We start from the raw sequence: 27,066 nt of genomic DNA, 5'->3' as shown, positions 1-27,066 counted from the left end.
GACCCACACCGTGCGATCCGCTCGGCGCACTTGATTGGAATAAGGTGTGGGAATGCAAAGAGTTCAATTCCCGGTCTTCCCAGCCACGTGGTCTTGAAGGTATTCGGGTCGTGATCGATAACCCTTCGACTCGTGATTGGTGGATTGGCGATTGGAGTTGCTACGCAACCCGCTGGCCGTGAGTTTCGTCTCGCGGTCGACGGCCCGTGGACCCGGGGTCTGTGGGGAAACGGGGTCTTAACCCCACCATTAGTACATCGACAGACCCGGGATCCACAACAATATATATGTATGTATGTATGTATGTTACATATGGGAAATCGGATGAAAATTAACAATTTGTGACCTTGAACCTTTAATCTGGCGAGGAAACGTCACATATTGATATACATGGACTATATCCCACCAAAACGTGGACGTCACCTAGCGATAGAACTGCTGCCAATATAACCATTGCCTCATGGTTACTTCTTTCATTGCCCAAGACAGCATGGCTGAGGTGGAGATACTGCATCTGTATCCAAGTCAATCTTTTCAACTCGCATTTATCATGTCACTTCATGTTCTGATTTCAAAGACCTTCGCTATCCTAATCGGTTAAGCTGTAAAAAAAAGAAAAGAAGAAGAAAAAAGGGCAATCATTTACAGAAGCCCTAAACAACACATTTCCTTTCTTGATCATGAAAATTGAGAGATAACGATTCCTAGAGAGTTTATCATTTATGTTGACGACCTCCTTCCTTTCACAAAAATCTTCTTCAATCGTTTGACATTTTCAATCTGCGGCAAGACATTCTCTGTCCTTTGTGCAACAAAACAAGGTGTATTATACAACATTATTTAATTTCAGGGTCACCATATGTTGCAATGGTTGGAAGGACAACAAGTGGTTGTACAAGTTGTTGTATATAACAACCGAATAAAAAGGTTCTTTTCAAAAAGTCCAACAAAGAAATAAACAAGCCAGCACGAGTCGCTCATCGCTGCATGAAGTTCTTGTTGATCTCCGCGGACGTACGCTGGATGTTGTGCATGTTTCGTTTGACACGATCCTCGAGCGATGATGAAGTCGCACTTTCCAACTTCATCGCCCTAGGGGAAACAGGGTTAGTTAACACAGTGCAAAGCTTTTGTACTTAAAAAAAATAAAATAATTAGCCAGTTGGTTAGGCATGTCATATTTATTTATGGGGCAACAGGAGGTACAAATGGAAGTCAATTAACATTCATTCAGAAAGGATGGCTTTCTCTGTGATGTCATTCCCTGAACACATAGCATCGGAGTGATGGTTTGTATTCACATTGTATGCTTTTCAGGGATCAAAACAAGACTCGAAACCCTCCCCACCCGCCAACAATGCCCCCGCCCAAAAAAAAACAATCCTGAACTTTGAACCATCCTGCCAGTCATGTTGTTCCTCAGATGTGGTGATCAAAATGTAACACAGTATTCTCAATGAGGCCTCACGAAATTCCAATGCAGTGTTAACACCGCCTCGTTTGATTTATCATTTATCCCCCATACGAATACAACCTAAAACCCTATTTGCTTTACCAATAGCTGCACTGCGACATCTGCTTAACCCCCATGTCTATTACCACTCCCAGATCATATAAAGGGGCGCCAATTTGATTCATACAGCTGCATGAAGAAGTAAATGTATTTTAACCGATATATGTAGGGTTTTTTTTTTTTTTTTTTTTTTTTTTTTTTGTATCAACCGCGTGCCCCTTTATATGAACTTTTCCCGAGAATTACTTGGTTCTCCTAAGAACACAAGGGTAGTCCAGCATGCACACGAGATTTTTTGAATGTCCCTTGTTTTATATTGTTTGGCATTTTCTACAAGCTATGCTACAAGGCCCTTCTTTTCTATACTTTGCCACATGGCACATACCATATAAAGGGGCCTTTTCATGCCCCTCACATTTTCCTCAAGAATTCTCACTCAAATTTCAACATCACCATAATGTATATAAATACTATATTATCAAGTTGTGTAACACCTTGACTGCCAACACCTATAATATACATCACTCCCATTTGCCAAGCCAGGTATGCAGGTGCAAATACATTATTGTCAAATTTTACCCTTCTGTGAGCAAATCTAAATTCATTTCTTATCCATTGGTGCGGAAACCTCACGTTATGAGAAACCTCGGAGAAGGAAGTGGGACAAGACTTTCAATTCCAGATGCCAGGTATGATCTATCTGGTATGACTATTTTTTACATTGAATCGACATTCCAGTTGGTATGATGTCATTGCTAATGGTAGATCATGTGCTGAGTTACCATGTGTTGCTACTTGTCATTACCCTTAAAAATGGCACATATGAAATGCAGATGAAGAGGCAAAACTTCTCATGGAGACCGATAATGATGATCATGATTATTACATAAACCTATGTTCACCGAACTGCCAGCAGATCATTTGTTGTGTAATCCTGCACAGCAACATATTCTGTTTATAATACAATAGCGTAATATTTTCAACGACAATACTTGTCGAGGCAGAAGCTGGTGCACGCAGCACTATATGTATACTCATAGTCGGCAGTCAACGCGTTAAACTTTCTTTACGCAAGACAATTTGTAATACCGGCTACCACCAGGTGGCGCTATACGATACACATTTACATGGATTAAAATAGTATCTCCCCCCCACATTAAACCCCCTCCTCGAGATATACTACTCTGACAAAAACAATACATGATCTTGTCGACAAAAACTATATCATACATGGTCCATATCCCCAAAGTGTAAATCTTGTGCTGACCAATGAGGCTGGTTCATGGTACGGAAGTAAAAATGAACTATTATTTGGAATCTAAAATAAAATGAAATTCCAACACAAGGACTGTGATGCAGGACATTTAAAATCATGCAATTTAAACTCAACGTTTATCTTCGTAAGATAATAAAGAATACAATATTCTTCCTCTTTAAGCTTAAATTCCGAAGAGTTAAAATGGCAACTATTTCTGGGATCAAGACGCGCTTTGGGGATCACACTTCAATTACGTGCAGAATGTAATGTAATGCTATGTTCCTTGTCCATGTTTGTGATTTGCTTCCATGGTTTGGTTCCATGGTTTGTGAATGACCGTATGCCCTTCCCACTTGGAAGAGATTTGCTGTGATCCCACGAGAGCACGCCACGCAGCCTTGGCCTTACCAATAAAGCAGTGTACTACATCAGACTAAACGAATTTTAAACAGAATCAAAAAATGGATCTTTTTTCGATCATTCTCAATGGAATACTGTTCTCCCCTATGGGCTGGTGCTCCTGCCTCACACCTGGCTCGGCTTCACGCTGTTGAATCCAAAGCTTTCAGAATCATTGGAATCTCCCGCGATGAAGCTATCTCTGAGGGCCTTTCACTCACTCACCGCAGGCAGGTAGGTGGTCTTTCTGTCTTCTACCGACTCCTCTCCGGCCTTGCTCCCCCAGCTCTCTCTGTGCTCTGTCCCCCAAATATTCCTACAGGTCGCACAAGATCTGCCAGCCACCCTCTGATGGTTAAACTGCCGAAATCTCGGCTCTCTGCTCACCTTCACTCTTTCATTCCTCTTTTCTCCCGCCTCTGGAACAAACTCCCACACTCACTTCAATCACACTCCTCCCTCCAGGTCTTCAAAACAGCTGTTCACCACCATCTCTTATCTTCCCCCATCCAAAACCTTGATCTTTTCTACCCCCACTAATTCACCCCAGATCCACCTTGTTTGAAATTCCAACTTCTTTCCTGGAAGTCTTGGCAGTGTCCATATGTTTTATACCTCTCCCACCCCCCCCCCCCTTCCCATGCCTCCCCCCCAAAGCCCTCTCCCTCCCACAGTTCTCTCGATGTCTCCATGTCTCTCGGTCCCTGCTCTCAAATGTTGTGTTTGTGTCCTTCCCCCTCTCTCCCCATCTTCTCTACCGCTCCCGATGTTATTTGTTTTGTGTGTCTGTTTGTCTTTCTGTGTGATTAATGTTCGCTCTTTCACGAGCCTCGATCTTGTATACAAAAAAAAAAAAAAAAAAAAAAATCCATCGACCAAAAAAAATAAATTTCGCCCGAGAAAAACCGTGAATAGGCGAAGCACAAGGCCGCAAATGTAGAAGCAGGTCACATTTTATGAACCGAATACGCGGGGTCCGTGAATGTCAAATCCGTCGGGGTACCACAGTATTTAAAAAAAAAACATCTTACCGAAAGTATTTGCCATCATATTTGTCTGACTTTTCTTTCTGTGCCTCATTTTCATCTTCCTTTTTGTATTTGACGATGTTTTCCACTCGCTGTTTGTCTCTCCACTTGGCATTTGCCTCCATATCTTGCCGGAGCCGTTCCAGCTCCTCTGATGGGAGTTTCCTGCAGAAGATCAATACAAAATATCATCTCTACACGATGACGATGTCAACAGGAATAAGTAATCTTTTTCATCAATTTTTAGGCGAATGCTTTAATCCCGAATGCACTTATGTTTTTGGTATAGCCAAAAGGGAAAGATATGCATCAGGTGGCAGGGTTTGGTGGAGCGTTGTCCACGATGCTACCTCAAGAATATCGAAACTGCATTATAAGACCATGTTGCACCTGGTGTTGATTATCTGTGCAGATGCTATGGCGTGGATTCGTTAGCAGACAAGAGAAATTAATGAAGAATGTTTGTGTTGTATCTGTTAAATTCTGAGAATAAGAAAAGACGTTAAAAAAAAAAGTGCTGTGAGAATTCTGGAAACGACTAGGCCCGAGACTTTTTGTGAATTTGCAACTTCAAATGAGACATGATGCAAATGAAATGTTCCATAAATTATCCCGGTACAGCTGTCTAGCCTGTGTTCGAATTTCAGCCAAGCTACAAACTGTCATCATGGTGTCTCGCAAGCAGGTGCGTGTGCCGTCCTCCGGATGGATGTTAAACGGGTGGTATAAAAGGAAAATTATACCAGGCGAGTGTAAACTCCCACACGAGACCTCGGCTAGTGGCTCCTGAGGCCATGTGTCTGAGCCCATGTGTCTGAGCCCGAATTAAGCTTCCATTACTGACTTTAAAATGCTAAGTATCTTGTTGTAGCACAACACGATACAAAAAAATATTTAACATCTATCGTCTTCACTTCTATCCATAATGCATGAAAAAACTAGAACAATGAGACTGTCGCCAATATGCCTCCGCATAGTTCCACAATGGGTAGATGCCCTCATTCACTGTCCTAAAAATAAACAAGTTTGATTTAAATCCCTTCAGCTGTTCTCAAGTATCACATTTTCACCAGCCATGACAGGTTTCACATCGATCGGTGAAGCAGTTTCAGAAGAAGAAGCACCTTTAGAGGCCATTTTTCCCGGCCGAGCAGGGTTGGCCTTTTTCGGGCACTTTGGTCCCCTTTTTTGAAGCAATGTTTTATGGCCGGATGCCCTTCCTGCCGCCAACCCTGTTGGTCGCCTCTTGCAACACACAGGGAATTACCAGTGGACTGGTACTCAATTTGCCGACCTTGGAGGGATGACAGGCTGAGTCAACCCCCCTGGTGTTAATTCAGCGATTGACCAGGATTTGAACCCAGGATCCGAGGATCCCAAGCTGGCACCCTAACCGCTAAGCCAACACCAGGCTTGAAGCAGTTTCGGAGAAGGGATTTATTTAAATTTCGGCTTGCAAGCTAATATGGCTGCCATACCACGTGACATGTGGCCTTAAAACATGTGCACTCTGCATATGTATGTGTAGGGGATCACGTTTGTGAAGTTTCGTGTTGATCGGATAAGGTTTGTTTTTCTATCCAAGATGGCTGCCAAACCACGTGACCTACGACATAATAATTTTCAAAGTATATGCAACAATGCTGTTATATGATATTTGTAAAATTTTGCATCGATAGGGTGAGCGGTTTCAGAGTTATAATAATTTAATATTTTCCTTCAATCCAATATGGCTGCCACACCATGTCACCAAGCCTAGTCAATGACACACGTAAAGTTTCAAGTCAATCGATTTGGTGGTTTGGGAGAAGACGGACGGACAACCCGAAAACAATGCGTCCGGCGGCGGAGGCATAAAAATGTTCTACGTATAGGCCCATTATGTCATTACTTGAGAGAGGGCGTTTGAGGAAAACATTTGAGGGAAAAGTTCATTTAATCTGATATTTTAAATCCCGATTACATATTTAGGAGATCATGTTTGTTTGACTATCCTAATGAGGGCCGGGGCAGGTAGAAGGAGGCAGCCTCACAACATCTTACCGGCTCCACCCTGAAACGGGCCTCCTGTAGCCCTGGGAATTGCCTCTCACAGCCAGAGTCTGCTTTTCTCTGTACCTGATGGACAGCACAGAAAGCATCGACCACAAGGGCCGCGTAATCAACAAAACAACCAAAAATCTCAATGGCCTTCGAAGATCAAGCAAAATACAAGACCCCTAAGGGCAAGTGGACAGCGAGCGGACGTGTTCACAAATCAATGATCTCACCTTCCCAATGCCCCCGGATTGTGCTGTGACAGGGAATCCTCCTCCTTTACGAGACCGTCTCTTCGTGTGGGAGACCGAGGGCTGTGAGATCGATAGCGGTGCTCAGGAGGATCCTCAAGACAGCCTTGGCGCTAGTGAGGTAAAAAAAAAAAATTTTCTTCAAAATACCATCAAGACACTTGATGAATCTCAACGTTTAAACTGCCACGCAAACACAAATTATGACCAATAATCTTCTCTTACAAATCCAACGCTCAAAATGTTATTCCACAAACCTGAAATCTGTACACGCCGTGCCTCGTTTTGTGTTGTAAACGTTCAGGTTTCACCTCCAGAGATTGTCGCTGTTTGCTCCTAAAAAAACAATACAAACAAAAAAACGTTTCTTGCAGGTTTGAGCCTCATGAATAATGCAATATAGTATTGTATACGCACACGGACAAGTTGAGCCAGATATTTAGGACGTAGTATGCAAAGGACCGAATTGCACGGAATGATCTCAGTGTTTCTAGTCTTTTTCTCAGACGACGTTCCCACACTCAAAATGTCAGCCGCACCGTGGGGGTGTTTATCAGCTTTTCATTGATAAACTCCATTAACCTTCCCACCGGCATAAATTGACACTAGTTTTAATGAGGCTCGTATTCCAATGAACTATAGCTGACTTTTTTTGTATCCAGAGTCAAGGCTCATGGAAGAGCTCGTACACGTAACGAATCAGGATGCAACAGGGGGCACAGGACGAAAGGAACAACAGAGAGAAGAGGAGGGCACATCAACAGCAGAGCCAAAGGCCAAGATAGAGGGAGACGAACAAACAATGCATGTGGGGAGGAATGGGTGCAGGAGAGGTGGACAAGATGAATACAGAAGGAAACTTTCAGGAGGGAAAAATGGAAATTTGGAAGGAGAAAGGATTGAGGTTGGGGGGAGTTAACGAGAGTAGAAAACATCATGGCTTTGGATTGGGGACAATCTGAGATGGTGGTGAACAGCTGACTTGAAGACCTGAAAGGAAGAATGAGATTGAAGAGAATGTGGAAGTTGGTTCCACAGACGGGAAAAAATGAGTAATAAATGAGTGGGGGTGAACAGTGATCCTGGATTTAGGTAGTTTCACCAGAAGGGGGTTGATGATGAACCACGTGTGCCCTACAGTAACCTGGAAGGGACAAAGCACAGAAAGAGCAGAGGAGGGTACAAGCATAGTAAGGAGGTGGTAGAAGAACGAGAGACCACCAACCTGTCTACGATGGTGTAGTGATCGACCCAGAGACTCGGATTCATCGTGGGCGATTCAAATAATCTTGAAGGCCTTGGTTTCCACGATGTTAAGCTGAGCATGGTGTTAAGCAGAGGATCCAGCCCAGAGGGAGAGCGGTACTCCATCAAGCTGTGGATGAAAGTCTTGTAGGTGTTGAGGAGTTCAGGTGTACCAAGGAAGGACTTTGTACAAGGGATGATGCGCAGTTGGCGAGCTGGCTTTGGAGGGCAAATTTGAAATGTGGTTTGTCCAAGAAAGACCATGGTTTATAGTGAGACCCAGGAGATTGAATAACTGAACTTCCTCAAGAGAATTGTTAAGAAAGTACATTGGAGGGTTTGCCAGATGGTCCTTTCGGAGAGAAACGATGACGGTGTGACATTTGCCAGGATTGAAAGGCATATTTCATGCGTTTGATCAGCTTGTGATGTGGTCAAGGTCTGAAGTGGGAAGATGCTGCATCCTGTCTGTCTAAATGATGAGTGATGTCATGGCAGAGGATTGATTGATCAGCAAATAGATAAAGGGGATTATCCAGAGAATCAGGGAGATCATTGATGAACATCAGGAATAAGAGTGGGCCAAGAACACTGCCTTTTGCACTCCAGCCTGAACAGGGAGAGGAGATGAAAGGATTCCGTTGAGAGCCACACGGTGGCTACAAGAGTCGAGGAAGTCAGAAAGCCATGTGTGGAGTTGGCCTTGGATTACATGAGCAAACAGTTTGGAGAGCACGGCAGGATGCCAGACTGTATCGAAAGCACGAGATATGTCCAGAGAGATGGCCTTGATCTCATGTCTGATATTGATGGCCCCATCCATTTTTGGGTGAGTAGTTGCAGCATGTCCAGGGTAGAGTGACCTGGTCTGAAATGAAATTGGTGATCTGAGATGAGGTTGATGGATAAAATGAAGGATTTCATAATCAACTGCGATGATGGATTCTGTGACCTTGCTCATGATCGGAAGTAAGCCGATAGGTTTGTAGTTGAGGAGATCCGTTTTTGCACCTTTTCAAGTTATGCAAAAACATCATTAAACTTTTCTCAAGAACAGTCATTAAAGGAAGTATGTTGAAAAAATTTTGTCAAATTGAGACGGTATGAGACGGTGGCTGTCTACATATTATACACGGGGAGGGAGGGAACATGATGGATAGAAAAAATGGTGGGGGGAAGAATGCTTATATCTGGAAGGATGATCATTACCAAGGTCAGATAGAAAGGGAAGAGGAGAGCACGAGGAATGAGACATGGAAGGAATCTGGAAAGGAGGCGATTGCAAAATTGCACCACGTCTGTGTGTGGGCCAAAACGGTCTATGATGTCAGCGCAATGGAATCCTTTAATCAAGCGACACCAACTTTATCAAGATACGTAGATATGCAAACCCACCTGCCATTATTCACCCCAGGCTCGTCACAGCTGTGGTCACTGCTGGAATGATGCCTTTGCTTCTTTTTCTTCTTCTTCATTTTCTTCCTTTTCTTTTCTTCTTCCGCAAGATTCTTCTTCAGCTGAACATTACACAACCAGCAAAAGTAAATACAACGTATTAACTTAAAGAAACAAAAATAAAACAGGTGAATACGTCGGTGTTCGTCCTTGTGTGACAAGCACACAATAGTCACATCATCCCCGTAGGCGGGACGGGCATGATAGCAGCTTCTTAATAAAGATGTGGAGCCTCCCATATACTAGCTGCTGCGGCATCCACTATGTCATACAGTGAATATTATTACCCTGCACTCACGAAGCGAAAAGCGTAGTTAAGCGATCGGAACGTGTCTGCATTTTCAAAATTCATGTTCTCAGCTAGCGTTGATCCGATTGACACAAAATTTTGCACCATAAGAGTGCCTCCTCCAGGAGATTTTTTTAGTCATAATTATGACGTCATAGGTCACGTGTTATGGAGGCCATCTTTGAAAAAAGTTGCATCTCTATCTCTGAAACCGCTCAATGGAAAAAATTGAAACATGGCTCATTGTCAAGTACCCCCATGGGAAATAAGATATGTCAATGATGATGGCATCGGTGCCTTCATGATGACGTCGTAATTCGACAAGTAGAACGCTTCATCCGATCAGTATGAATTTTTTTTCTCTGCAATTGTTTGTATGATTGACTCGAAATTTTCACCATAGTAGCACCTCCTCCTGTAGAATTTTTGCGATAATTATGACATCATAGGTCACGTGGTATGGGCGCCATCTTGGAAAAACCTTGCACCTCGTCTGGAACGATGTGTTAGTTTGGCGCATGTGTTTGTTTGGCGGATGTGTTTGTTTGGCGGATGTGTTTGTATGGCGGATGTCTTAGTTTGGCGGATGTGTTAGTTTGGCGCATGTGTTAGTTTGGCGCATGTGTTAGTTTGGCGCATGTGTTAGTTTGGCGCATGTGTTAGTTTGGCGCATGTGTTAGTTTGGCGCATGTGTTAGTTTGGCGCAAGTGTTAGTTTGGCGCAAGTGTTAGTTTGGCGGATGTGTTAGTTTGGCGGATGTGTTAGTTTGGCGGATGTGTTAGTTTGGCGGATGTGTTAGTTTGGCGGATGTGTTAGTTTGGCGGATGTGTTAGTTTGGCGGATGTGTTAGTTTGGCGGATGTGTTAGTTTGGCGCATGTGTTTGTTTGGCAGATGTGTTTGTTTGGCGGATGTGTTTGTTTGGCGGATGTCTTAGTTTGGCGCATGTGTTAGTTTGGCACATGTGTTTGTTTGGCGGATGTCTTAGTTTGGCAGATGTGTTAGTTTGGCGCATGTGTTTGTTTGGCGGATGTCTTAGTTTGGCGCATGTTTTTGTGAGGCGGATTTCTTAGTTTGGCGGATGTCTTAGTTTGGCGCATGTGTTTGTTTGGCGGATGTGTTAGTTTGGCGGATGTGTTAGTTTGGCGGATGTGTTAGTTTGGCGGATGTGTTAGTTTGGCGGATGTCTTAGTTTGGCGCATGTGTTTGTTTGGCGGATTCCCTCGCGGTCCCCCTGTGCTGTCTTTCCCTCGCGGTCCCCCTGTGCTGTCGTTCCCTCACGGTCCCCCTGTGCTGTCTTTCCCTCGTGGTCCCCCTGTGCTGTCTTTCCCTCGTGGTCCCCCTGTGCTGTCATTCCCTCGCGGTCCCCCTGTGCTGTCTTTCCCTCGTGGTCCCCCTGTGCTGTCGTTCCCTCGCGGTCCCCCTGTGCTGTCTTTCCCTCGTGGTCCCCCTGTGCTGTCTTTCCCTCGTGGTCCCCCTGTACTGTCTTTCCCTCGTGGTCCCCCTGTGCTGTCTTTCCCTCGCGGTCCCCCTGTACTGTCTTTCCCTCATGGTCCCCCTGTGCTGTCTTTCCCTCGTGGTCCCCCTGTGCTGTCTTTCCCTCGTGGTCCCCCTGTGCTGTCTTTCCCTCGCGGTCCCCCTGTACTGTCTTTCCCTCGTGGTCCCCCTGTACTGTCTTTCCCACGTGGTCCCCCTGAGCTGTCTTTCCCTCGTGGTCCCCCTGTGCTGTCGTTCCCTCGCGGTTGTCAGCTCTTTCACGAGCCTCGATTCAGTATACAAAAAAAAAAAAACAAAAAAAAAAAACCTCTACATCTTGGAGGTTGTTGTTAGGGTTAGGTCCTCGGAACTATGGCTCGGAACTTCGACATACATACATATACATATATATATATATATATATATATATATATATATATATATATATATATATATATATACATACACATACATACATTCCATTGAGTGGTTTCAGAGATAGAAATGCAACTTTTTTCAAAGATGGCCTCCGTAACACGTGACCTATGACGTCATAATTATGACTAAAAAAATCTCCTGGAGGAGGCACTCTTATGGTGCAAAATTTTGTGTCAATCGGATCAACGCTAGCTGAGAACATGAATTTTGAAAATGCAGACACGTTCCGATCGCTTAACCACGCTTTTCGCTTCGTGAGTGCAGGGTAATAATATATGTCAAAGGTCAAGGTCAAACTGAAAACAAATACTATAACTTTTTTTTATCTTAATGTGATTTTTACCATTGAGTGATACGGCCAAAAACGATATACTGTATCGCATGATAGCTCAAAACGTGGTGGACGGATTATGACAAAACTTGGCGTACGAGCTGGGTAGGTGACATAAACAAGGAGATCACATTTTGATTCAGATCCGGATCCAGATCCGGGTTATGAGTCAGCTACACGTAAACCGTTCAGCCTGGCAGAAGTATGAGCTCTTCCGAGTGGCGTTCTAGTTTTGTATGCAGCACAATGAGTAGCATCATTTGTTTGGGGTGCAGCTGTGCCACTGATGCATTTACCCCTGCAGGTTAGGGCAGGTATTTGGAATTTGACCATGGTGCCTGCGATAGCCTGCTACTCTTTGTGAAGGACACTATGGGATATTTAATTTCCACCAACAAATGCCAGCACACGGACTCCAGTTTAACGTCCATCAGAGGGCTCACCCTACTTGTTAAACACCAAGTCAACCGTTTATAGCTCTGTCAATTAAGCTTCAAACCCAGGCTATACACCAATATCTTTAAATGCACGACAATGACCTGCTTACCATCTCCTTGATCTTCTTCATTTTGATGGGATTTTTCAGCATTTCTCTTTTTCTTTCTTCTTCTTTTTTCCTTCAGAGACAAAGAAAGTGCTTCATTGGATGTTCAGAGACATATCTATCATCTTTGAAGGGGGCAGGGGGCACATAATAGTAACAACAACCTTCAGCATTTTTCAAGTACTGCATCAGGTACACAAAGTGAAGAGCAAGCATTGCGTAAGTGGAACGGCACATGGCCAATTCTACTGGAAACCAATAAAATGCTGTTCCCCACTAATGAGGCCCATTCCATTTTTACGTCCATATTCCAAGTGCAAACAATCAAAAGGAGATAAAGGTCATTCTAGTTATTCTGGGGGCGGGCAGGGAATAAAACATCAAGGAAGTGATATCTCGTATTTTAAGCTAGTTTGAGGATGATTATTTTGGCAAGGCTTTACAAATCATTATGCCGAGACATATCCCATTACTAAGATTGTACCTCCAAAGGCCACTAGAAGGCGGTATAGTATACCAACTTCCTGCAATTGTCTCAGCAACTTGGACGAGGTAAGTTGGCACACGTGACTTCAATTCTACCTTGTCAATTTCCCCACTGCTCGAGTGTCACACAAAAACACGCAATTTGGTGTCCGATTGTTTTTTGACCGTGATACATTAGGTCGTTACTTATCCAATCTCAACCAAACTTGACAAGAGGAATAAGGGTCACATGATGGCGGTTGTAGCGATTTCATTTGCCCTCCTTCCCAAGTGGGTTTTCCGCTTTGGATGAAATCCATGTTAAGGTGTATATCCGTGTTAAGATAGATAAATCGTGCCATTTAACCAAGCCTGTTTCTAATAACAAAAATAACAAGAAAGACCCCCCCCCCCCCCCCCCTCCTAGGAGACATTTTAGACCCTGAATTTTCTTAATGCTGTAAACAAACTTAAATACATCACAGGAGATGAAGGTTGTGGTCAAGTTTCATCGAAATTGTGTGTGTGTAGTTTCAGATAAGAGAGTGAATACCTATTTTGGAGGGGGGAGGCAGAGTTGGGGAGAGGGATCAAACCTGGACCCACTTTGACCTCAGGTCAAATTGATTCAAATGTGCCCTTAGATCCCGATTTTTTTTAACGCTGGGAAAAACTTGAGTTGCAACATACCAAGTATCATTTTAGCCAAGTTTGATCACAATCCCATCAGCAGTTTTGGAGAAGACGTTTTAAGTGTTTACGGACTGACAGATTGACAGATGGACGACGCACCATCCCATGAGCTTCCCCCAACTACATTCCAGGTAAGCTAAAATTGGGGTGCCAATTGTACAAACAAACCCTACAACAACAATAAGCTTTACCCTATGCTATAATGGAAGGCTAAACAAATTGGGCAGGCTGCCACACAGTAAAAGGTAATAAGTGTTGAAACAATTATGTGTTCATAGTGAGCTCCATATGTGGGCAAGTAAGAATTAAAGACGAAGACGACAGATGGACAACAAACTCGAAAATCATTTCAGTACGTTTGCCTGTCTGCATGTGAGGGGCAATTTTACCAATGTTGCATTTTTGGAACGAGCACACGTCCCAACGCGAGCGAAGTCGATGGCGCACCATCACAAATCCCCATGCTTCCCACCTAAAGAAAAGTTGAAAGATGGCAAAAAATTCCATCAGGAATGACCCAATATCAAATATTGAGTGGAAAAAACCTTCTGTTTTGAGCCCTGTGACCCACATGAACTGAGTGTCAAATCAAAGGAAAATCGTTACATTTTTCAGGCATCTCTCAATGTGTAATGTTAAAAATGCCCCCCCCAGGGCCCCAGGATGCGGGGCCAAAAATGATACTGCTCTCGCCCCTTCTTGCTATGTGGACCATAACTACCAAGTTTGGAGCATTTCTGCACAACTATTTAGGACGAGATAGTGTGTCGGACGTTTGCAATATTCCGCCATATTTGTTTTCTAAAAGTGTGGGGATAAACATAGAGCAAACAAAACAATAACGCCGAAGTGTGAATAGTGCTGTGACGCGGCCACATTGGAGGTTTCGTCTTATTTTCATCGAACGTTTAAGATTAATGCAACGAGTGTTTAACAAATTACAATAGGAATGAAACTAGACAAAAGGTCAAAGGATTATAGTGCTATATTTTAGTTATGAGATTGCATGACGATAGAACAATGTTGGCTGTATACCAAAAAAAATACACTGCAACATCTATGCCTCTTCTGAGCTCGCTTCGAGATAACATCTATGTCATATATTAATCACTTCATTAAACTTCAGCAAAATGGAACCTACCTGATGAGGAATAGGGGATCCTCACGGATTTTGACGGCAATGTCTACAACTGTATTGGCCATCGGGTCACCGCACATGGCTTCAGAAAACAAAAGTTTCTCACAAGGCCCAGGCTCGTCAGCAGCTAGCTTTTCGTTGGCATAGCGGTCAATAGGCTTGCCAAGGAGGTAGGCCTCACGGTCCACCATGCTGCTGACACCACTATACATCCAGTCGAGCCTCTCTGACTTCTTCCTGCAATGATCACGATAAAGTGACGGGGTCATTTATTCATTTAACAAATTCAGATAGCAAGATTTGGGGAAAGCGGCACACAATGGCTTACATACCTTTACGCAAGAGGCCGAGTGGATAGTTAATTTATGTACACGAGTGAGTGCTAACATGTATGACTGACAAAGATATAATATCTTGACTGACAAAATACCAGAACAATAGTTTGTGGTCAAATCCTATTCCATTGGAAAGTGAACCCGAATGAAACAATTCATTGTGTCATGCAAGTATCCGTAACCCCCATGAACTCCCTCAAAACCGTCCATACTCCTTCCTAAATGGACATGTGGGAAGGAGTATGGACGGTTTTGAGGGAGTTCATGGGGGTTACGGATATGGTGTGAGAAATGGAGAAGGTGAAAGGATTTTGGAGTTTGCTGATGGAGCTGGTTTGTTGATTTGTAATACTCAGTTCCAGAAAGAGGATAATAAGCTTGTTACATACACGTCAGGTGGGTCGACGACAACCGTTGACTACCTGATGGTGCATAGGCGAGATAGGGGGTACCTCCGGGACACAAAAGTGATCCCGGGGGAGGAGGCTGTTTCACAGCACCACTTGGTTGTCTGCGACATAAGGGTGAAAGGTGCGAGGAGAGCTCGGCGGGTGAAGTACCAACCAAGAATGAAGGTGTGGAGGTTGAAAGAGGTGACAGTAAGGGAGGCATTAAAAGAGAGGCTGAGCATGGTGGAGGATGATGTGGTTGAGCTTGAAAGTGGTTGGATGTCAATGAAAGATAGTCTGTTGGGAGCCGTTGGTGAGGTATGTGGATGGACAAAAGGACCACCGAGGCACTCGCAAACATGGTGGTGGGCTGACGAAGATGGAAAGAAGATTGACGAGAAGAGGAAGAAGTTCAAAGAGTGGCAGAAGGCAAAGGGTACGGGAGCAGAAAAAGCAGAGCATGAAGTTATAAGGCAGCCAAGAGGGCTGCAAAGAAAGAGGTAGCAAAGGCGCAGGAGGCATGCAGGAAAATGTTCGGAGAACGCTTGGATTCGGAAGAGGATCAGATAGCGGTATTCAGGATTGCAAAGCAGATAGCGAAAGAGAGGTGTGATGTGATGGGGGTGAGTTGCTTGAAGGATGAAGTGGGACAAATCGTTGTGGACCCAGATGGAATTAAAGGAAGATATAAGAGATATATGGAAATGCTGTTGAATACAGAGAATGAATGGGACGGCAACATAGAGAGTAACCCAGTTTTAGGACCGGCAGAGAAGATAACCGAGAAGGAAGTTGAGGAAGCGATAAAAGCAATGAAGAGTAGAAAAGCGGGAGGGCCGCCGGGAGTTGTGGGAGATATGTTGAAGGCAGCAGGAAGTTAGGGTGTGAGAAGAATGACAGAGATCTGTAATCTGGTGGTGAAAGAAGACCGCATTCCAGTGGATTGGGAACTGAGTACCCTCGTCCCTCTATACCAGGGGAAAGGTGACCCTCTGGACTGTGGCTTGTATCGAGCGATAAAGTTATTGGAGCATGGAATGAAGGTATTGGAAAGGGTGTTGGAGAGGAGGATAAGAAAGAAAGTGAAGATTGACGAAATGCAGTTTGGATTTATGCCAGCAAGAGGAACGACAGACGTGCTTTTTATTGTGAGGCAGTTGCAGGAGAAGTACATGGAGAAGAGGAAGAAGTTGTTTCTTGGGTTTGTTAATCTGGAGAAAGCATTCGATAGGGTTCCACGCAAAGTAGTGACATGGGCATTGAGGAAGTTAGGAGTGGAGGAATGGTTGATCAGAGTCGTGATGGCAATGTACGAAAGAGCGTGCACAGCTGTAAGGATGAAGGACAGGAACAGTGGTGAGTTTGAGGTGAAGGTGGGAGTGCATCAGGGGTCGGTACTAAGTCCATTACTATTTGTAGCTGTGATGGAGGTGCTGGCTCGGAATGTAACGGAGGGTTTACCGTGGGAGTCGTTGTATGCAGATGATCTGGTGTTGATTGCAGAAAGTATGGATGGACTGAAGGAAAAGATGAACAAGTGGAAGGAATGTATGGAGACAAAAGGTCTGAAGGTGAATATCGGAAAGACGAAGGTGATGGCAAGTGGTAAAGCATGTGGTGAGGTGGAAAGAACTGGGAAGTGGCCATGTGCTGTGTGCAGGAAGGGTGTCGGAGTGAACTCCATTCAATGTACAATGTGCGCTGAGTGGGTTCATCAAAAATGTAGTGGTTTGAGAGGGTCATTAACCAGTGTGGCAGCTACATTCAAGTGTAAGGTGTGCAGAGAGGGAGCTGCAGGTGGAGGAAATGTTGAGTTGGATCTTGGAGATGTCGTGAAGCTGGAAGATGTGAAAACATTTTGCTACCTAGGAGACATGCTGAATGGAGAAGGTGGATCAGACTCGGCAATGGTTGCTGGAGTGAGATGTGCATGGAAGAAGTTTCGGGAACTGAGTGGCGTGCTGACGAGGAGGGGAGTGTCATTGAAGCTGAAGGGAAAGGTGTATGCTGCATGTGTGAGAAGTGTTTTGATTTATTGGAGCGAGACATGGGTAATGAACGTAGAGCAGCAACGAAGGCTGGAAAGGGTGGAAATGCGATGCAAATGGTTCGGTGGATGTGTGGAGTGTCGTTGACAGAGAGGAAGACAAATGATGAATTGCGAAATATGATGGGAATAGAGCCTGTGATGGATGCTGTGAAGAGAAACGGGTTGAGATGGTTTGGTCATGTGTTGAGGAAGGATGAAAGTGACTGGTTGAGAAGAGTGATGGAAATGAATGCAGAAGGAAGTAGAGGACGGGGAAGACCAAGAAAGACTTGGCTAAAGATGGTCGAAGAAGAAATGCGGGCAAGGGGGTTAACAAGGGGAGATGCAGAAAATAGGGCAAAATGGAGAAGATTGTCATGGGGCCCACAAGGCTAACCCCCACTCTAGCAGGGAAAATGGCCTTAAAATGCATGTTGTGTTGTTGTGTATGCAAGTATGGTACCTGTCAGTCCGGTGATGCAGACCTGCCATATTTCAACCCAGCAGTGCCACAAAGGCGATTTGTTTTCTCGTGTTCAAGAATATAATTCAAATTGAAATAAAATAAGGGTTTCAAAGACTGTAGAAAAAAAATTTCTGAGGTTTACCACCATTGATGCAGCATCTTTTACACTATGTTATTTAGCACGTTACATTAGTTATACGTGCCTGTTGTTTCTGTCCTTTATGACCGCTAAAAACAGAAATTTTCCTGTTGGAAATGATTGTACACCGCTCATTTCCTATTCCATTTCCAGGCACTGCATGACGTCATTGCCGGGCACCGAAGGGGGCCCGGTGATGACAGGCGCTGAAAGGGAGTGCTCAGTTTTCACTTCGGTTTCTTGTTTGTTTGTCCGGGCGATATCTCAGCCATCCTTTGAGATAGGAAGTTGAAACTTTGGCACAATAGTGAGCAAGTGCTTTGGCAAAACGTTATTTTTTGTTTTTTATTAATCAATTAATTGATTAATTATTTAATTATTATCGATTAATTAAGTACTTATGTATCTCCTTTCTCATCTGGGCAATATCTCAGGCACATTTTGAGTTAGAAAGCTGATATTTTGACACGACAATGACCATTGACCATGCTTTGGCTGCAAAGTATATTTTTGATTTATTGATGAATCAATTAATCGATTAATTATGTAACTATTCGATTAATGACTTATTTAATTAATTTTCAAAAAGTTACAGCTTCGGATGAAACACTGGTGGTTGAGGTATGCTATTAGCCAATTGATTAAGAAATTATTCTGCGATTACAATTTATTGATTTTAATTATGCAATTAATCAATCAATTATTGTACGCCTCTCCCTCCCAATACCGTCTCCAAGTGCTGCACGGCGGAGGCACCCCGGGAATGCTGCGCTGGAGGATGTTATTTATTTATTTGGCATGGGGGTGGTGTACTTTGAATGTAACTGTACTTGTTTTCAATTCGGTTTGACAGCCAGACAGGCAGACAGAGTAACAAATACCTTAGCTCATCCATGCACATGTGCATCCATGCACATGCACATTCGGAATGAGATTTTGTTCATTTTGCCAATTTCAGAGCCAAAGTACTGCTAAACTGCAGGTTTGTGGTCGATTCACATTCCAATTCGTGTTCTCCAGTGTTCAAAATATAAAATTTATTTGAAATTAAGTAGATGCTCGATCGTAAACCGACGTCTGTATGTAGACTGATAGACAAAGTGAGCAAATTTCTTAATCGCGCTTTTTGCTTCACGCGCGCAGGATAGTTACTTTGTCGATGATATTTGTTAAATCATTAAAGTAAAGTCAGCAGATACACAGCGATTAATTACAGTTTGGACACTGCAGCGATTTACCTGATTGTAGGAGTTGGTGAGGAGGGGAATTATGTGTTGGGGACGGGGAGGATGAGTCCAAGTGGGTCAGATGATATACTTGATCCAAGGGAGGGGAGTGTGGCGAGCTGAAAGCTTCGACATCGGCTTGTAGAGGCCTTGGAGCAGTCCACATTGTTTGATGCAATGCGGACAGCTTTTTCTTCTTTCATATGCAGCACATCAGATAGCTGGGGGTGCATTTGTAGTGCTGATGCAGTGTCCCCTGTAGGTTAGCACATGAATTTGTAATTTGTTCAGGGAGCCGGCGATAACGACGACTCCGCGAAGGACACCCAGTTTCTCGTCCATCCGAGGGATGGCAGTCCTGCGCACATATTTATTGATGCCCCGCCCGGCATGCAAAACGCCAAGATGAAAGTATATATCTGAGTCGAGATTCAAACCCAGGCTAGACAGCTCAGAGGTAAGTTTGCACACCTCTACGCTATCCTTGTAGCCTCTATGGGAACTGCTGCACGACGGTCTGATATTACTTTTGTGCCATCTATTACTACAAGATTTCTGAATTACGGTTCCCATTAAATGGTTATTAATCACTTATGTGGCTTCTGCAATAAGTACTGCTGAAGGCCCCCATGTCCGTGCTGGTCCTTGCCTCATGACTCCAGTATCCTCAGCGTGTCGCTGTATCTCCTCTCGCGCTCGCTCATCAGCCAATTCCTTCTGCAGCTCCTCAATCTTTTTCCTCTCTCCTTCATGTTTCTGCTCAACCTTCCACACCCGCTCGATGTTGCGCATTGTCTGCGGGTGCCAGCTTTTCTTCATGTTCTGCAGAAAAAGATGGGCACACAAGCACAGTCATGTACAAGTTATGCATTTGCATCTACAACTAGAACGGCATTCGGTAGAACACATACATCAAGCAGGCTGAACAGTTTACGTTTTATATCCCATTGATAGGCCGGATCTGCATCCCGGATCTTCACCAAAATCGAATCGATTCGTCCTTGTCACACCCAACCTGTCCACCAAGTTTCATCTGAATCCGTACATAACTTTTTGAGATATCGTGCTATATATCGTTGTTGGCTCTATCGCTAAATAGTGAAGAATCACTTTAAAAATTCTCGTATCTGGATCCAGATGTGGATCTTAACCAAAATTGAATCAATTCTTCCTTGTCCCACACCCAACCTGTCCACAAAATTGTCTGAATTTGTCCACAACGTTTTGAGATATTTTGCTCATAGACAAACAGACAGACAATGGTGGAAACATTACCTCCGTCGACCTTAAGTCGGGGAGGCAAAAAGTGAAACATTGTGCCAATTCCTTATTTGAAGAGTCTGAATGTCCCATGGCCTACGACCCCCTTTCTTTGTCCATAATTTGATGCTATATTATTCTACGTATAAGCATGTGCCTCCATTTTAGGGTCGTCACTCATGGATGGGGTCAAATTGAAAGCTCCGTTTCATTGACATCTCCTGCAAAGAAGCAGAGGTCCAGGACCTGTTCCTTCCTCATCACAAATAGGATCGTGGACTATTGTACACCGCTCCTTTCCTATGCCATCTCCAGGCATTGCAAATCGTCATTGCTGGGCACCGAAGGGGGCTCGGCAGTGACGCACGCTGAAAGAGAGTACTCAGTTTTCACTCTGGTTGTTTCCTTGTTTCCTTGTTTTCTTGTTTTCTTGTTTGTTTGTCCGGGCGATATCTCAGCCATCCTTTGAGCTAGGAAGCTGAAATTTTGGCACAATAGTGAGAAAGCGCTTTGTCAAAAACAGTATTTTTTTTTTTTGATTAATCAATAAATTGAGGAGTTATTTAATTATTAGCGATTAATTAAGTACTTATTTAATTAATCAAATTTCCTTTCTCTTCTGACCATTAACTCAGGCACCTTTTGAGTTAGGAAGCTGATATTTGGACATGCCAATGACCAGGTGATTTGGCTGCAAAGGATATTTTTGATTTATTAATTAATCAATTAATCGATTAATTATTTAATTATTCGATTAATGACAAAAAAATTTTTTTTTTAAAGTTACAGATTCTGATCAAATAGTGGTAGTTTATGTGTTCTCTGACCAAATTGATTAATAATTTAATTTTTTTATGATTATTATTTATTTATTTTCATTATTAATCATTTATTTATTTTCTTTCTCATTTGGCCAATATCTCAGGCACCTTTTGAGCTGGGAAGCTAATATTTGGACATGAGTGACCAAGTGATGTGGCTATCAAGGATATTTTTGATTTATTGATTAATCATTTCATCTATTAATTATTTATTGATTAATCGATTAATTATTTATTGAGTAATCAATTAATTATTTAATTTTTTATAAATGACTTATTTAATTAAATTTCTAAAAGATACATCTTCGGATGAAGCACTAGTGGTTTAGTTATGCGATTAGCCAATTGATTATGAAAATATTTTGTGATAATCTTTTATTGATTTTAATTATACAATTAATCAATCAATTAGTGTACACCTCTCCCTCCCAATGCAGCCTCAATGAGCTGCACTGCGGTATTGCCGGGCGCCGGAGGCGTCCCGGCAATGCCGCGCTGCAGCATATTTAATTATTTGGCATGGGGCGGTGTACTTTGAATGTATGTGTACTTGTTTTATATATTGTTTTTATTTATTTGTTTAAACACTTATTTTTATCTGCGAAATGTTGGTCTCCAAGAGCTTCATGTTGGTGTTGTTGGGGTTCTTGTTGGCGGTCGATTTTTGAAATGTGCACCCATTGGTCAGCCAGCTGTCAGACCACACCCACATCTGTCGCTTGACTCCACCCACAATAGCACCGAGACAAAATGATATGGCTGGCATCTTGGATTTCTGCTGGACCTAACACATTAGGCCTGCAGGCCGCTACTGATTATACACTGCCCAGGTCTGTTGCGTCAGATTTCCGTTGGCTTTGTTTGGGTCGAGTGTTATTCATCATGAGGGGCCCCCAAAAATCGAATATGTTGAATAATAGGAAGGTTTAATCAAGCCCATCAGAACGCATGGTAATCAAGCGTTACATTACGCAAATTACCAAAAAAAGCGTTACGTAATTTTCAACATTCCCATATTGGGGTTAAGCAATCTGTGACCATGTGACCATGTGACGAATCAGCTCGTTCTGATATAACCGTGGGGAGGGTGACATGGATAAGGTGTCAAGTTGATATTTCAATAGCGCATTAAATGTGTTTCCCAAACGTGCTGTTCATCTTTTAAGAGTGCTTTAAATGCGCATTTCCCAATCGACCCGATACCGGATTTTGTCGCAGGCTGCGGCCACAGTGTGGTCATTCTTGTTTAGTCTTGCTCTGCCCGACTGATCCTTCAACCCCAGTCACCCCGAGGCAAGCGTTCTCCGAGCAAACCCCTCCATGTGTTGACCCCAGAAAAATCCAGGCTTTCTGCTCACCTCCACCACTTGGAAGAATTATGGTGGCACACCGCTAGTCATCTGCCATCCATACCTGTGATGTTTCTACCCCACATGATGCAGTGGCACATCATCGGAACTCAGTCCTGTAAGTCTCCCCAGGTGCTCCAGGAGGCACACGTACTTCCAGCATCCCCATCCGGGTCAAGATCCCCAAAACCAGGTTTACTGCACACCTCAACTCTTTTCTTCAGTTTGTGTAACCACCTGTGCCCCTGTACCCTACCCCTGATCTTGTTTTACCCCTACCTAACCTGACCCTCTTGCAGGTTAGTCTGTTTCCTTTCAATTTCATCCTCTCTTGCGGTTTATACACAACGTTATTTGCTGTTACCCATCACCAGCTCTTCAAGTTCAATGAGCCTCAATCTCGGCTAATAATATATCTATTTAAACCTTGGGGGGGGGGGGGGGTGGGGGGGGGGGGGGTGATGTCCCAAAATGGATCCCAGTTTTCCCTCAACTTGGGATGTTTCTTACAATATACCTTTGATTCACGTTTCACTCAATGCAATCCAATGTAATGTAAAGTGTTTACATCGAACAACCGTACCAGGTCGCCACCCCCCATGATGACTGCTTGGGTCTTGGCCCTCCACCCCTAACTGATGAACGAGCAGAGGCCTTCCCGGTTCAAACAGCAGTCCTGGAGAATCCGCGGGTACGCACAGACTCGCCAATACCGAAGGAAGGACCGAGGATAGGATAGGGAAAAGCAAGATCAACGAATGAACAGATGAGCGCCTTCAAAAAGAACGACGAAAAACAACTTCCGGGTTTTCCAGGCGAGCAGAGACCAACCCAACCTCCCGTGACGTAAATTAAAATCTATCAAAACAGAGTTAAACTTCGGGAATACCCTTGGTTAGAAGTAAATCGATATGAATAACATTTGCGAACATTAAATAGCCAACAAGAATGAAGATGACTGATTAATATCGAGAATATCAGAGAATGTGTGTCAAAACAATAAAAACAACAACAACAATAACAAGCAAAACGTGCGTCGCTTCCGGGTTGGTGAACTTTCACCCGGAAGTTTTAAATATTTGGCACGAGACTTTGTAAGCGGTATTTTTCCCTTCTCTTTGTACTTTCTGCTATTCCGCGTTGTTTTCTGGTTTCATTTCGCTGTTACTTTAGTTTGAATTCAGCTCCTGTCTTTATAACAATGTTACCTTGAGTTCTGAAGCCACTTGGCGAGCGCTCTATGAACTTATTGTACCTATTGAGTATTAGTAATGGATCACATCCCTGGTCACAACAAGAACCATGTATTTACATGGTTACAGAACCCACCCCTCTCTTTCCCACCCCTCTCTTTCCAACCCCCTCTCTTTCTTTCCAACCCCCACTCTTTCTTTCCAACCGCCTCGCTTTCCAACCGCCTCCCTTTCCAACCGCCTCCCTTTCCAACCCCCTCCCTTTCCAACTCCCTCCCTTTCCAACCCCCTCCATTTCCAACCCCCACCCTTTCCAACCCCCTCTCTTTCCAACTCCCTCTCTTTCCAACTCCCTCTCTTTCCAACCCCCTCTCTTTCCAACCCCCTCTCTTTCCAACCCCCTCTCTTTCCAACCCCCTCTCTTTCCAACCCCCTCTCTTTCCAACCCCCTCTCTTTCCAACCCCCTCTCTTTCCAACCCCCTCTCTTTCCAACCCCCTCTCTTTCCAACCCCTCTCTTTCCAACCCCCTCTCTTTCCAACCTTCTCTCTTTCCAACCGCCTCTCTTTCCAACCTCCTCTCTTTCCAACCTCCTCTCTTTCCAACCTTCTCTTTCCAACCTCCTTTTTTCCAACCCCCTCTCTTCCCAACCTCCTCTCTTTCCAACCTCCTCTCTTTCCAACCCCCTCTTTCCAACCCCCTCTTTCCAACCTCCTCTCTTTCCAACCTTCTCTTTCCAACCTTCTCTTTCCAACCTCCTCTCTTTCCAACCCCCTCTTTCCAACCCCCTCTTTCCAACCTCCTCTCTTTCCAACCTTCTCTTTCCAACCTTCTCTTTCCAACCTCCTTTCTTTCCAACCCCCTCTCTTCCCAACCTCCTCTCTTCCCAACCTCCTCTCTTTCCAACCTCTCTCTTTCCAACCCCCTCTCTTTCCAACCCCCTCTCTTTCCAACCCCCTCTCTTTCCAACCCCCTCTCTTTCCAACCCCCTCTCTTTCCATCCTCCTCTCTTTCCAATCCCCTCTCTTTCCAACCCCCTCTCTTTCCAACCCCCTCTCTTTCCAACCCCCTCTCTTTCCAACCCCCTCTCTTTCCAACCACCTCTCTTTCCAACCCCCTCTTTCCAATCTCCTCTCTTTCCAACCTCCTCTCTTTCCAACCCCCTCTTTCCAACCTCCTCTCTTTCCAACCTCCTCTCTTTCCAACCTCCTCTTTCCAACCTCCTCTCTTTCCAACCTCCTCTCTTTCCAACCTCCTCTCTTTCCAACCTCCTCTCTTTCCAACCCCCTCTCTTTCCAACCCCCTCTCTTTCCAACCCCCTCTCTTTCCAACCCCTCTCTTTCTTTCCAACCCCCTCTTTCTTTCCAACCCCTCTTTCCAACTGCCTCTTTCCAACTGCCTCTTTCCAACCGCCTCTTTCCAACCGCCTCTTTCCAACCGCCTCTTTCCAACCGCCTCTTTCCAACCGCCTCTTTCCAACCGCCTCTTTCCAACCGCCTCTTTCCAACCGCCTCTTTCGAACCGCCTCTTTCGAACCGCCTCTTTCGAACCGCCTCTTTCCAACCGTCCTCTTTCCAACCGTCCTCTTTCCAACCGTCCTCTTTCCAACCGTCCTCTTTCCAACCGCCTCTTTCCAACCGCCTCTTTCCAACCGCCTCTTTCCAACCGCCTCTTTCCAACCGCCTCTTTCCAACCGCCTCTTTCCAACCGCCTCTTTCCAACCCCCTCTTTCCAACCCCCTCTTTCCAACCCCCTCTTTCCAACCCCCTCTTTCCAACCCCCTCTTTCCAACCCCCTCTTTCCAACCCCCTCTTTCCAACCCCCTCTTTCCAACCCCCTCTTTCCAACCGCCTCTTTTCAACCGCCTCTTTTCAACCGCCTTTCCAACCGCCTCTTTCCAACCGCCTCTTTCCAACCGCCTCTTTCCAACCGCCTCTTTCCAACCGCCTCTTTCCAACCGCCTCTTTCCAACCGCCTCTTTCCAACCGCCTCTTTCCAACCTCCTCTTTCCAACCGCCTCTTTCCAACCGCCTCTTTCCAACCGCCTCTTTCCAACCGCCTCTTTCCAACCGCCTCTTTCCAACCGCCTCTTTCCAACCGCCTCTTTCCAACCTTCTCTCTTTCCAACCCCTCTCTTTCCAACCCCCTCTTTCCAACCCCCTCTCTTTCCAACCTCCTCTCTTTCGAACCCTCTCTCTTTCCAACCCTCTCTCTTTCCAACCTCCTCTCTTTCCAACCGCCTCTCTTTCCAACCTCCTCTTTCCAACCCCCTCTCTTTCCAACCTCCTCTCTTTCCAACCTCCTCTCTTTCCAACCTCCTCTCTTTCCAACCCCCTCTTTCCAACCCCCTCTCTTTCCAACCTTCTCTCTTTCCAACCTCCTCTCTTTCCAACCTCCTCTCTTTCCAACCCCCTCTCTTTCCAACCCCTCTCTTTCCAACCCCTCTCTTTCCAACCCGCTCTCTTTCCAACCCGCTCTCTTTCCAACCCGCTCTCTTTCCAACCCCCTCTCTTTCCAACCTCCTCTCTTTCCAACCTCCTCTCTTTCCAACCCCTCTCTTTCCAACCCCCTCTCTTTCCAACCTTCTCTCTTTCCAACCTTCTCTCTTTCCAACCTTCTCTCTTTCCAACCTTCTCTCTTTCCAACCTTCTCTCTTTCCAACCTCCTCTCTTTCCAACCTCCTCTCTTTCCAACCTCCTCTCTTTCGAACCTTCTCTTTCCAACCTCCTCTCTTTCCAACCTCCTCTCTTTCCAACCTCCTCTCTTTCCAACCCCCTCTTTCCAACCCCCTCTCTTTCCAACCTCCTCTCTTTCCAACCTCCTCTCTTTCCAACCTTCTCTTTCCAACCTCCTTTCTTTCCAACCCCTCTCTTTCCAACCTCCTCTTTCCAACCCCCTCTCTTTCCAACCTCCTCTCTTTCCAACCCCCTCTCTTTCCAACCCCCTCTCTTTCCAACCTCCTCTCTTTCCATCCTCCTCTCTTTCCAACCCCCTCTCTTTCCAACCTCCTCTCTTTCCAACCCCCTCTCTTTCCAACCTCCTCTCTTTCCAACCTCCTCTCTTTCCAACCTCCTCTCTTTCCAACCTCCTCTCTTTCCAACCCCCTCTTTCCAACCTCCTCTCTTTCCAACCTCCTCTTTCCAACCTCCTCTCTTTCCAACCTCCTCTCTTTCCAACCTCCTCTTTCCAACCTCCTCTCTTTCCAACCTCCTCTCTTTCCAACCTCCTCTCTTTCCAACCTCCTCTCTTTCCAACCCCCTCTCTTTCCAACCCCCTCTCTTTCCAACCTCCTCTCTTTCCAA

General features: G+C 44.6%; 2 protein-coding genes across 2 annotated transcripts in view; one reads left to right on the top strand and one right to left on the bottom strand.

The window, feature by feature from the left end:
- Positions 1-331: 331 nt before the first annotated feature.
- On the bottom strand, positions 332-23,591 carry CWC25 (CWC25 spliceosome associated protein). Its single transcript, XM_068117374.2, has 10 exons — positions 23,156-23,591; positions 19,792-19,964; positions 14,562-14,795; positions 12,266-12,335; positions 9,127-9,248; positions 6,744-6,822; positions 6,469-6,599; positions 6,242-6,316; positions 4,202-4,363; positions 332-1,092 (listed from the first exon to the last, which is right to left on the bottom strand). Exons 1-10 carry the CDS (start codon positions 23,171-23,173, stop codon positions 978-980), a joined length of 1,179 nt encoding a protein of 392 aa, XP_067973475.2. The 5' UTR covers positions 23,174-23,591; the 3' UTR covers positions 332-977.
- A 32-nt stretch (positions 23,592-23,623) lies between these two features.
- Positions 23,624-27,066, top strand: part of LOC137427700 (putative GTP-binding protein 6) — a 34,275-nt gene continuing 30,832 nt past the window's right edge. Inside the window, exon 1 of the mRNA XM_068117375.2 lies at positions 23,624-23,666. The gene's annotated coding sequence lies outside the window, so the exon portion shown is untranslated. The remainder of the gene's footprint in view (positions 23,667-27,066) is intronic.

This window comes from Myxine glutinosa, chromosome 5, assembly GCF_964187855.1.
Source record: "Myxine glutinosa chromosome 5, kmMyxGlut1.1, whole genome shotgun sequence".
Lineage (NCBI taxonomy): Eukaryota > Metazoa > Chordata > Myxini > Myxiniformes > Myxinidae > Myxine > Myxine glutinosa.
This window is presented reverse-complemented; position numbering and strand designations above follow the sequence as displayed.